Below are 12,798 nucleotides of genomic sequence, written 5' to 3'. Positions count from 1 at the left end.
CTCAATCACAGGACAAAACAGTATCATCACTGCACGTGACATCTTTGTGCACTCGGAAAGTGCTGTGTGGATTACAGGCCCGAGCTTTCCTGGGGCTCACACGCAGCCAGGGTCAACTGCCACAGGGGCAAGAGGGGGCTCCTGTGCTGCTCATGCACACCTGCAACTCGGGAGCAAAGCCCTGTTTCACCCAAGGAGAACTCTATTCCAGCAGTTGGGAACAGATCCCCCGGCCTTCTCCCTGCCACAGCCTTGAGGGTGGAGAGCACTGCAGTGGGCTGCCACAGCTGGCAAGAGCAGGAAGGGTCATGCTGCTGCCACAGGAACAGAAGCAGAGCCTGGCTGCCAGAGGAGGGCCAGGTGGGTCCCTCTGACCCAGCATTCTGCTCCCCACAGCAGCTGGCCAACAGCGGGACAGGTCACTGCTGCCCTTAGTCTGTTGCTCCAGGGACTATGCTGTGAACGGAGAGGAGTGCTTGAAGCAAAATAAAGCTTGCAATCCTAAACGCGTTTGTTAGGGAGTAAGGCCCACTGAGCAAAACAGGCCCTCCTTCTGAGTAAACACGACTCGGGTTGCATGTACAAGATGGTGTCCACCTCCGCCAGCATTTTGTGCTTGGAACAAGGAAGTGCCCTCATTTCACTATCAAGGACCCCTGGAAGGGCTTTGGCAGGAGCTCTTTGGCAAGAGCTCTGCTCATCAGCCTCTTCCTCTCCAGATGTGAACCCTGCCCTTCAAATACCACTCTCCAGGGCGGCTCACACACTAAGATCTAAATGATCCTAAGAGTGCAAAAACGACCAGGAAAATGCACAGCAGATGACATGGCACCAACATGCAGCCAATGCAGAGTGAAGCCAAAGGGGTTCTGAGAGCAGCGCCTGCCCTGCAGCCCTCAGAGGGTCAGAAAGGGCTCCTTCTGCCTCACCGACTGGACTGGCTTCTCCACCAACCGTTGGACCTTGGGTTACCTGGGGAAATGAGGTCACCCCCCCCCCCAGGTGCAGACCCTGAGATTTGGAGAACACCATCCTGGCTCCAGTGGGGGGAGGGGAAGGCCGCCTTTCTTCCTGCCTCTCCTTTGATCCTCTCTTTGTATTTGACATATTAAAGAACAGGATTCCAACAGGAGGAGTGATGCCCCCAGACAACGTCCGCCCCCCCCAGTGAGGGAGCGCTCTCGCTTCAGTTTGCACAGCTGAACACAAAGCAGGTCCACAGGTGCGAGGGGTGAGAGGGAAGGAAGCAGCAGGCTTAGGGAAGAAGCCCCTGAGGCACGTGGGGCTTCTCCTGGGCTTCTCCTGGGCTTGAGCGGCTACCACCAAGGCCCGGCTGGGAGCCCAGTTGGAGGCCTGGAGTGCGGTGGGCCACTCTCTGGCACTAGAGACGGGCTCACTCCAGCAAGGCTCAGCCAGCCCTGCGATGGAGGGCACCACACAGAGAAGCCTTGACAGCACTTTTCTTGCAGGCAGCGGGGACTTCGCTCTCTTAGATGCAACCGCATGAGCTGCCTGGTGCTCTGCATTCACTTCTCTGCATCACAAATAACCCAACAGCATGTACATAGAAGGTGCGTCTGGTGGGGGCAGAGAATGATCTCCAGGAGCGGTGGCCACATAGTGAAGAAGCAGCAGTCTTGCCACTCCCCAGTGACTCTGAGGAAGACATGGGTCTGCAGGAGGTGCAGAGAGGAGGGGAGTGCCAGCTGGCCCTGCCAGGTTCAGCCCCACAGATGACACCCACTCCGACTGCCCATCAGCCTAGGCAGCCTGCCACTCTGCAGTGGGCCAGGAAGCAGCCATGAGGAGTTCTGCCTGGCATACAACGGAGCAGCAGGCTGTGGAAGGGATGACTTGCCCCATTGGCTGTTGGTGCCTTTCCGTGTCCCCCGGGGTGGCATTTGCCGCATGGGTCAAGGCACTGCAGGCGGGTGTTTGGCAACTACCTCTGTGGTCTGAGAGAGAGAGAGAGAGCGCGCAACTGCGAGAGGGGGGAGGCCACTAGCAGGCTCATGGTCTGCCAGAGGAGCCCCTCCCATTCTCCCTGTCCTGCCCTGCCCCCCCCCAGTCTTTGAAGAGCAGCTTTCCAGCCTCTGCAGGGCTGCTGATCCTTTGTCGGAGAGGTGCTTAATGGCTTATCAGCATCAGGAGGCCTCCGGGAAAGGGGGGGGCAACAGCCAGGCAGGCTCAGGGGTCTTTTCCTGCACACGTGGGGGAGAGGAGCCTCCCAGGCAGGTGGTGGACAGCCATGGGGGGAGCAACCTGACACCAGACGCTGTCCAAGCCCTGCTGGCAAAGCCTCCTGGATTGCACAAGGGGGTCTCTCTGACTCCTGTCCCACTGTGGCTGCCGCTTCTCCCCTTTCAGAAGGGGAGCCCAGCCTTGGAGCTGGGCTGACAAGTGGCAGCACTGCAGAGCTGCCAGGGTCAGGCCCAGGGGCTACTCGCCCTCCCGTCCCATGCCATGGTGCCCCAGTGCGGCTGCTAGTCTGCCATGTGGGAGTGGCAGGGGACACACAGCCCCCTGAGGCACCTCACAGGGGGTCTGTGGCAGAGGTGGCAGCAGGCCTATCCACACCCCAGGGCTCCCACCCCAGCAGCCTCTTTTCCTGGCAAAGCAAGACTGAAGCCAGCCAAGCGGGAGGCAGGGGGCACAGTGGGGGGCGAAACCTGCTCCCTGCAAAGGCACTGCTGCTCCTGCTGCACCCCCTCCTCCCTCTGGCTGTTTCTGCAGCAAAGGTGTTTTGCAGCTGCCAGGTTGTGTGGGAGGGGTGTCAAGGGAAGGCCATGGGGCAAGGACCGAGGAAATCCGGTGTTACAGGCTGGCTCTGGGAGCTCACCTGCAAGGGAGGCACAGCTGGCATGTTGGCCGGGGAGGCTGCTGGGGGGCGGACGTGCTTTCATCAGTTTCCTCTTCTCCTGAAAACTAAAAGAAATCTGAGATGACTGACACATGTGTGTGTGTGTGTGTGTGTGTGTGTGTGTAGGGGCGGTACAAGGACAAAGGAACAGGTGTGGGAAAATCACCTGTCAAGAGAGGACGAGGCTCATACATGTTCTCCACTGCTGGGCCAGGTAACCTTCCTGGAGCCACATGCCCGGCCTATGGAGAGAACATGCAGGGCAGCTTCAGAGGCTGCTGAGCCCACCTGCCCAGCTGGAGTGCAGGCAGGTAGCGCCTCACGAGGCATTCCAGCAAAGCCTGATTGTTCTTGCAACACTTCTGAGAGCAACTTGGCTTTCACTTTCTAAAATGCTTCTAGGCCTCGTGGTCAGAGAGATCAGAATGAGAACAGGATGGCAAAATGGAGAGAGAGAGAGAGAGAGATGCAAAAGAAGCAACCAAGGTCAGGATCCGTTAACAGCTCTTGACACCCTTACCTAGGCAAAAGCCCCGTCACCCTCTGACAATGGTGTTGAGGGGTGCCCCAGCCTTCCTGGCTGGCGTGGAGCTGAGAAGAGTTCCCAGTGATATTTAGTGGAAGACTTGGGAGGACACCGGAGGACTATAGCAAAGATCCACGCACATACAGCCCCTCCCTGCCACAGTCTACAGAAAAAGACTTGGCTCGGCATTTTGGTGCTGGACTGTCAAGGCACTTGGAGAATCTTGGCAACTCTGCATCAAAAGAGGCTTCAGACTCGCTCTCCAGCTCCAGGGCGGAAAGCAAGTCACCTGCGTCAAGGAGCTCAGACAGCTTCAGGTGCCTGGTGCCAAAACACCACCCGGCTCACCTACCCATTAGGAAGCTTCAAGCCAGAGAGGGTGGGCAGGAATGATCCCTCCAGTCATTCCAGGTTTCCAGGATTCTCTGTGTGCCTCACCAGACCAGCACAACTGTGGAAAGAGCCCCTGTCCCTCTTCAGGGCCCAGGCTGGAGGCGAAGCAAGGCGTGATCCCCGTCCTCATGTGGAGGTGCAGCCCAAGAGCAGAGACCAGGGGCTGGGGGCTGCAACCACAAGTTCTGGCATGGGCGCAAGAGCAGTCACATTCTGTGGACCCTTCTGAGAGGTCATTTGGGTTCTCTACCTTGCAAATGTCTCATACAAAGGCCTCATACAAACAGGAAGTTAAGTTTTTCCACATTTGCCAATGTTGGAATAAGTGACTGGAAAGGTCCAAAGTGCAACTTAGCAGCAAGAATGCTGGAGACACGGTGATCCGAGCGGCCTGAATTCCATGGCCCTGAAGTTTGCAAAACTTTGCCAGGAGGGTGTTGTGGTTTGGGAGTTGGACTGAGACCTGGAAGATCCAGGAGAGAAGCTTCCTGGGTGACCCTGGACTCACTATCTCTCAGCCTCACCTACCTCACAGGGTTGTTATGAGGACAAAAGGAGGGGAGGAGCCATGTACACCACCCTGAGCTCCTTGGAGGAAGGGCTGTATAAAACTGCAATCAATCCATCCATCCAGCAATCAATCAGAGGCTCCTTCCAGCCTGTGCTCTACTCTGATATACCCTCCTGGTCTCGTGAGCGGAACCTTCCCTTCCTGCACATTTCTGGATTCCAACCAGATGGGTACAGGGAGACCCATCTGTAAGGTTCTCTCTGGCCAGATGTCTCACATGGCTGCTGGTCACATGGGCAGCCCAAGACTAACTAAAGCTCTCCCGCCCTGCAGATGCAGCCAGGCCACTGAAGCGCAAGCTGCGTCCTGCAGGAGAGGCGCAGTCCCAGAGATCTTCTTTGGGTCAGGGTAAGTCTCCCCTGCAAAAATAGGTCTACTCAGACCCACACCAGTGATTCAGCTGGCTCAAGTGGACCCAGGAAGGCAAATCAAGATTGGGAAGCGGGATGAGAAGAGTCCCAGCTGGACCAGGCCAAAGGCCCTTCTAGTCCAGCTTCCTGTATCTCACAGTGGCCCACCAGATGCCTCAGGGAAGACAACAAGAAACTTTGATTCTGGTGCCCTCCCTTGCATCTGGCATTCAGAGGTAGCCTGCTTCTAAAATCAGGAGGTTGCACATGCCCATCATGGTCTGTAACCCCTGATGGACTTATCATCCAGAAATTGGTCCAATTCCCTTTGAAAGGAATCTAGGCCAAGTGACATCACAACATCCTGTGGCAAGCTGTTCCACAGACTGATTACACACTGGGTAAATGTTTTCTTTTGTCTGTTTTACTCTCCCAACACTCAGCTTCCCTGGTTCTGGTGTTGTGTGAAAGGCAAAAGAGCATCCCTCTATCAACTCTATCCATCCCCTGCATAATTTTGCACGTCTCAATCATGTCTCCTCAGGCACCTTTTTTCTAGAATGAAGAGCCCCAAACGCTGTAGCCTTTCCTCATAATGGAGGTGCCTCAACCAGTACAGGGGGGGCCGTATCCCCCCTGTACCCGCGGATTGGTTCTGTAAGACCCTGCTTGCGTGTGCCCCCCCCACATGCCCCCTCCGGAGGCCAGCAGAGGCTGTGGACATCCATCTGTGCCTCTGATGGGTTGAGACTGAGCCCAAAAGTATAAAAACACTATTTCCAGTCTCTCCGTGAAAACAGAAACGATGTTTTAGAAGACCTGGGGAAGCCTGGATGTCCACAGCCTCTGCTGAGCTCAGAGGACCCTCTGGAGGTGAAGGGAGCCATTTGCCTGTATCTGCAATTTCACAGGGGCACACCTGTAATCCTTTTGGTCGCTCTGTCTCTCCATTTCCACTATATCTTCTTTGAGATGTGGTGACCAGAACTGAATGCAATACTCCAGATGGAAGAGGTTGCATCTGAACACTGGCTGGATACCATCAATCAAATCTTGGTACTTTAGTCGTCACTGGAGTCTTCCTGGATTGACAGTTGTGCCTAGATTGCCAGGTGGCAGCAGTGGTCAGGGGGTCTCTTGCCCAGCTTTGTCAGGTGCAATAGCTGTGGCTGTACCTGAGCTGTTTGGACCTGGCCACAGTGGTCCATGCTCCGGTGATATCAAGACTTGACTATCACAAAATGTTCTACATGGGGCTGCTCTTGAAGACTGTCCAGAAGCTGCATTCGTGCAGAATGCAGCATACCGTCAATAGGGTTCAACACTGTGATTCTCTCAGGCTGTGCTCCAATGGCTGCACTGGCTCTTGGTTCATTGCCAAGCACAACTCAAAGCACCAGCCCCTTTAGGGCTCAAGGCTGAGGTGTCTCAAGGACCAGTTTCGTCTCACCCCCTGAAATCATTGGCAGGGGACACCCTACTGTGCCGCCCTTGACTGAAGCTAGGTGGGTGGCAACAAGAGGCAGGGCCTCCTTTGGGGGAGCTCTGCGATTACAGAGCTCCCTCTCTTCTGAACGGAGATCTGTGACCTTTCTGGCAATTTTCCGCTGAAGTCTGAAAACTTTTTTGAGGTGGTTTTCTATTTTAGTTTGGTGTGATGGAGGGGAGCTTTTCGGGCTGGTGCTATGCAGGAGCACTGCTGAGCCTGGAGCTGCCGCTGCTCTGCCTTGTGCTTGGCCTGGGGGAGTGGGGGAGGCTTCTGGAAGGGACGGGGAGCAGCAGCCCAGAAGGGGTCCACCAAGCGATGCAGAACGGCGGTGCTGGGACATGTCACCCTCCTGTGGAACTTCAGTGCGTGAGGCCCCCGCCCAGCCCCCCAGCCAGCCTCACTACCCTTCACAAGCCCCTCCCCCAAAGGGGCAGCCCCTCTCAGAGAAGCCTGGTCTGTGGAGCTCCTGGAGGACTGTGGCAGTGACCCCCATGCAGCTCTTTTTGCGGACTGCCTTTTCCACTTTCCATTCAAAGGCAGCCTTTTAACTGTGGACACGTTGCAGCCTCACCAGATCTGCTAATTATTGACAGTTGGTGAAGAGGAGATGTCACTCGCTCCTCCTGCTAAACTGCATCTAATTAGTCACTGCTGGTTCACTGTCATCCTCTCTGCTGCCGCAATACCACCGCACGTTGGCTCATTAACCTTTTGCTTTTCTAACAGCGCCTGCCAGCAAGATGGAGGCTCAAACAGATTGGCAAGAGGGAGCAATTTCTTCCCTCTGGCCTGGAGATCCAGGAGGAAGCCTGCACAAGGAGCACAATTTCAGCTGGGAGCCAACCCAGCCACAGAGATGGCTCATCTCACAGATGGTCTCAGTCCCTGGAGAGCGCGTCCCCTCCCCACCCTCCAGATCCCACTCTGCCAGAAACCTGCATCTGAACAAGCCTCAGCCTGGCATGTGTCAGGTATGCTGCACTCAAAGAGCCAGTGAAGCTGGCTGCCTAATTTCTAAGCAGACAAACCCACTCATGGCTCCCCCATTGCCACTGGTCTTGTGCCTGGCTCTCCAGCCCTGCACGAAGAGGATGCTTCGTCGCCAGTCCTTGGAAGTCTGGCTGAACGGCCCAGAATTTAAAAGGTGCTGCTTGGAGATCATTGCCACTTGTGGCAACCCGGGTGAGTGGCCGAGCTAGGCAGAGTCATCCTGGCTCTGGAGGTACCAACATGTCAGAAGTCACGGCCTTCAATGGTAAGGCCACACCTGGAGTACTGTGTCCAGTTCTGGTCGCTGTATCTCAAAAAGGACATAGTGGAAATGCAAAAGGTGCAAAAGAGAGCGACTAAGATGATTACTGGGCTGGGGCACCTTCCTTATGAGGAAAGGCCTCTTCAGCCTAAAAAAGGCTGTTTGAGCCTCTTCAGCCTAAAAAAGAGGCGCCTGAGGGGGGTGACTGAGACATACAAAATTATGCAGGGTATCAATAGAGTGGATAGAGAGATGCTCTTTAGACTCTCACATAACACCAGAGCCAGAGGACATCCACCGAAGTTGAGTGTTGGGAGAGTTAGGACAGACAAAAGATAATATTTCTTTACTCAGCCTGTGGTTAAGAACATAAGAACAGAAGAACAGCCCCACTGGATCAGGCCATAGGCCCAGCTAGTCCAGCTTCCTGTATCTCACAGCGGCCCACCAAATGCCCCAGGGAGCACCCCAGATAACAAGAGACCTCATCCTGGTGCCCTCCCTTGCATCTGGCCTTCTGACATAGCCCATTTCTAAAATCAGGAGGTTGCGCATACACATCATGGCTTGTACCCCGTAATGGATTTTTCCTCCAGAAACTTGTCCAATCCTCTTTTAAAGGCGTCCAGGCTAGACGTCATCACCACATCCTGTGGTAAAGAGTTCCACAGACCAACCACACGCTGAGTAAAGAAATATTTTCTTTGTCCTAACCCTCCCAACACTCAATTTTAGTGGATGTCCCCTGGTTCTGGTATTATGTGAGAGTGTAAAGAGCATCTCCCTATCCACTCTGTCCATCCCCTGCATAATTTTGTATGTCTCAATCATGTCCCCCCTCAGGCGTCTCTTTTCTAGGCTAAATAGGCCCAAACGCCGTAGCGGTTGGTCTGCGGAACTCCATGCTACAGAATGAGGTGTATCAATAAATGCTATCAATAAATACAATTCAAGAGCCTCAAAATTTAGAACAAAACACAAGGACAGAAGGGAGAAAAGGATACATCAGCAGGGAGGAAGCCAACTTGTGCAGTACCTCAAATCTTTGAAAGGTTTATATTTTCAATAATCTCAAACCACATGGATGAACAGGCCTTGCTGAGGGGGAATCAGCATGGCTTCTGTAAGGGTAAGTCTTGCCTCACGAACCTTATAGAATTCTTTGAAAAGGACAATAGGCATGTGGATGTGGGAGAACCCGTGGACATTATATATCTCGACTTTCAGAAGGTGTTCGACACGGTCCCTCACCAAAGGCTACTGAAAAAACTCCACAGTCAGGGAATTAGAGGACAGGTCCTCTCATGGACTGAGAACTGGTTGGAGGCCAGGAAGCAGAGAGTGGGTGTCAATGGGCAATTTTCACAATGGAGAGAGGTAAAAAGCGGTGTGCCCCAAGGATCTGTTCTGGGACCAGTGCTTTTCAACCTCTTCATAAATGACCTGGAGACAGGGGTGAGCAGTGAGGTGGCAAAGTTTGCAGATGACACCAAACTTTACCGAGTGGTGAAGACCAGAAGTGATTGTGAGGAGCTCCAGAAGAATCTCTCCAAACTGGCAGAATGGACAGCAAAATGGCAGATGCGCTTCAATGTCAGTAAGTGTTGAGTGTTGGGAGAGTTAGGACAGAAAAAAGAAAATATTTCTTTCCTCAGCATGTGGTTGGTCTGTGGAACTCCTTGCTACAGGATGTGGTGATGGCATCTGGCCTGGACGCCTTTAAAAGGGGATTGGACCCATTTCTGGAGGAAAAATCCATTATGGGTTACAAGCCATGATGTGTATGTGCGACCTCCTGATTTTAGAAATGGGCTATATCAGAATGCCAGATGCAAGGGAGGGCACCAGGATGCAGGTCTCTTGTTATCTGATGCACTTCCTGAGGCATTTGGTGGGCCGCTGTAGGATACAGGAAGCTGGACTAGATGGGCCTATGGCCTGATCCAGTGGGGCTGTTCTCATGTTCTTAAGTGGTGAAAAGTAATAAACTGAATTGCTTGGTGACATAAAAAAAAAAAAAGTTTTAGCCAAGTACTGGAAACATGACAAAGAGGGGACTTCAAGGGACTGGGTGTTCCTAGGAGCTACAAGCGAAAAGGCCCTGTCCTATTCCCTGCCTTCGACCAAAAAAAAAGCAAAACAAAATAAAACCCACAAAGGAATGCAAAGCACAACCTTAGGGGACAAGCAAAGGGGGTGGGCAGGCTCCTGTGGGGAGTGACTACATCATCCATGAGGTCAGAAGCCCCAGTCTCTGCTCACAGTCAAGAAAAGAGAAGGTTCTCTGTCCTCCTCCGAGAACCTCCCTGCTCACCTTTCACAGTCATGTCGCCTGGGAGCTCACACTCTGGGGCACCCCATTTCACAGGTTAGTTATATGCTGAGTGAAGATGCTCTGCTCTTCTTATCCATCCTGAGTTTCCTGCCAGCCTGTTTCCTGACCTCTGACTGGTTCAACTATCTCTTCATTCATCCTGCCTCACACAATCATCGCCTTAAGCCCCAGTCAAGTGCTCCCCCCACCAGTCTTTTTTCTACACTAAAAAGTTCCAAACTTTTAGCCTCTCCTTGTAGGAAAGATGTTCTACCCTCCAGCCACTCCCCTTCACATCAACACTGTGCCACTCCTCCCCCACCTCTTCCCCAGGCCCACTCTGGGCTCCTAAGACTCAAGAGTGAGCAATCCCACTCCACCCTTGGAGCTGTCTCAACAGCATCACAGCACACTGTAAGGCACCCACACCATGACTGCCTGCAGTCCTGTTTCCAACAAGTCACCCAGAGCGGTTCTCACTCCTCCTCCGCTCAGGGCTTCAGCTCCTCTCATGGGCAACCCGCCATGCCTGCATCAGGTCATGCAACAGATCAAAGCTGTTTTGTGGGGAGCGCTACTGACCTCAGACATCTGTGGGAAGAGGCTGATGGCCAAGGGGAGGGCCAGGCCAAAGGCAGCAAGGCACACGAGGCTCTGCACAGGGAGCAGCATCCGGGGCCGGGACCGCAGGAAAGCCGTCCTGCAAGGAGAGGGAGACGCTTGAATCGGGAGGGAAGCAGCAGAGCAGAGCAGACCAGGCACAACCACCTCCACCACCACCTCCACCACTGGGCGCTGCCTACAAGGGGGTAAGGGGCTGCAGCAGCTGCAAGAGTCTGGTCTCGGGTGGAGGTGACCGGTTTAGCCACCCAAAAGTGCAGGTTTGCCACAGGAAGGCCAGGCATGGAGCCAGGGTCACTGTTCGAAGGTTGTGCTGCAGCCCTCCCAAGGCAGACAGCAAGCAACCGACAGCAGGCATGGAGTGTGCAGAAGGGAGGGCATTTGTGCCCAGGGGACCCAGAGCCCGCCTCACCGCCGTGGGAGCAGCAGGTGAGAAGAGTTCTCCCTCCCCAGTGGCGGAAGAGGCACAGGACAGCAGAGGCCCAGGTGGCTCAAGGAAGCTTGTGCTGAAGACAATGAGCAGAGCAGGCTGGCGGGGCAGGGCAGGGCAGGGGGAGGGAAGGGGAAATCCAAGGCCTCCAGAAAGAGCTGTCACTTCAGGTCAGCCACTGGTCTCCAGCCTCCCTGCCTGGGGTCTCCCCCTGCCCACCCTTCGCTGCCTGATGGTCTCTGGTTCTCTCAACACCTTAGCACAGCCCTTCCCTTCCTCCCAGACCACAGTCCTGCCTCTCCCTTTCATGGAGAGGCAGGCTCAAAAGCTCAGTCCCTGCCTGTGCGAGTGCATCTGCTCATGTGTAGTCCTCTGAACCTTCCTCCCAGCTGCCCCCCCCCACAGGTCCTCCTCCTCTTGCTGTATTTATGCCTCACTGCCAAGACTTGCAGCATCAGAGATGGAAGACCGCCAAGCCCCGCTAGCCACGGCTCTCCTTGGGGCAGGACTGGGATGTTTTTCAGTCCAGCAGAGGGGAATGATGTTGACTCTGCCTGCCCAGGTGCCAGCACCAGCACTGCCCCGCCCCCCTTCCCCTAGGGAGCAGACCTACTGCCAGTCCACCAAGCAACCATAACGGCGGCGCCATTCTGAGCCTCAGAGGCAGCCGCCTCGGAGGACCGGCCGCCGGCCCTGTGCCCAGGCCTGTGCTTCAAGCAGGTCAGTTCCCGTGCTGGTGCCAAATGCCTGGCCTCTCTGAGCTCAGCATTCCTGGCACAGCTCCCTTCCGCTTCCCTCTGGGGCAGCACCCTGCAAATGGCAGCCCTGCCTGGCTCCTCATCATCACCCCAGAGCACAGAACCAATTTAGAGTGTTCTTTGCTGGTGCAGCTCCCAGGTGCGACTTCCGCCAGGGGTGTTTTAAACTCAGACCAGTTCAAATTACAATGCTTATAGCCTCCTAATTAAGAGGAGTTACGGCCTGATTTAAAGAAAAAGGCTTAATTAACACATGAAGTGTAATGTCTTAATTGGGACTCAGATCCCATCATTTGCAAAGTTCAGCCTAAATGACTCACAATTAGCCGAGGGCCACTCACTCCCTGTCTTCAGAATGGTGCTCTCTGAAATACAGCAAGCCAAAAGCAGCCCCTTGAGAGGCAAAGGAAAGGGACTGACGCTTCATTCCTGCCACTGGTTGCCCCCCCCCCACTGGTGTGGGGAGTTTAAAACAGATCCCCTTGATGACAACCTTGAATGGCCTTAAGCAACAAACAAGCCAGCTAGTTGCCCAGGCAGGAGGGTGGGCAGGGTGCAGGGAGTTGTAATGACAATGAGCCAGAGCAGTCTCCTCCCGCCCACGCTAACCCTAACCCTAACCCTAACCCTAAGAAGTGTCTGCCCCCCTTCTCCACAGGGCATTGCAGACTTGAAAGTTGGATATGGGCTGCTCCTCCTTGCTCGAGACTGATGCTGCTGGTGTCACTGCTTTAAATCAGGAACGATGAAAAACATTTTAAGTCAGGTTGCCTCCGGATTGGCCCAAAGAGGAAATCCTGCTTTACTGGGCAGCCTGTCTGGGAAGGTGGAGATGAACTGGTTTCCTTGACACCTCCCATGGCGGTTGGGAAGGGCATGCTGGCATCAACAGTCAAGGGCACATTCCAAAGCCACAGACCAAGAATGGAGTTTGCTTTTAAAGCTTTTTGTGAACCCGACACAAACCCGTTTGGGGCATGAATTGAACATCTGCTGGCTGGTTTAGCCTGGCTGGAGAGACCATGACTGGAACGGCAGCTGTCCTGGAGCCAGTCTGAAGTGAAAGAGAGCCCTTTGCGGTGCTACTGTGCCTTCAGCACCAAAGTCCATGCTTCCCCAAGCAGGGAGGGTTCAAAAGGCAGGCCCAGGGCCTCAGGTGCCAGGACAGATGCCAACATCTAATGACTGCAGATACCATTTTCCTCCAACCTTTTGGTCGGAACACCTTGCGCTG

General features: G+C 54.4%; 1 protein-coding gene across 1 annotated transcript in view; it reads right to left on the bottom strand.

Moving 5' to 3' along the window:
- The window catches only part of SFXN5 (sideroflexin 5), an 80,188-nt gene that overhangs the window by 7,492 nt on the left and 59,898 nt on the right, over positions 1-12,798 (bottom strand). Inside the window, exon 13 of the mRNA XM_066632530.1 lies at positions 10,338-10,455. Within this exon, the coding sequence (XP_066488627.1) occupies positions 10,338-10,455 (118 nt within the window). The remainder of the gene's footprint in view (positions 1-10,337; positions 10,456-12,798) is intronic.

The sequence above is a fragment of the Tiliqua scincoides genome, chromosome 6 (assembly GCF_035046505.1).
Source record: "Tiliqua scincoides isolate rTilSci1 chromosome 6, rTilSci1.hap2, whole genome shotgun sequence".
Classification (NCBI taxonomy): domain Eukaryota; kingdom Metazoa; phylum Chordata; class Lepidosauria; order Squamata; family Scincidae; genus Tiliqua; species Tiliqua scincoides.
This window is presented reverse-complemented; position numbering and strand designations above follow the sequence as displayed.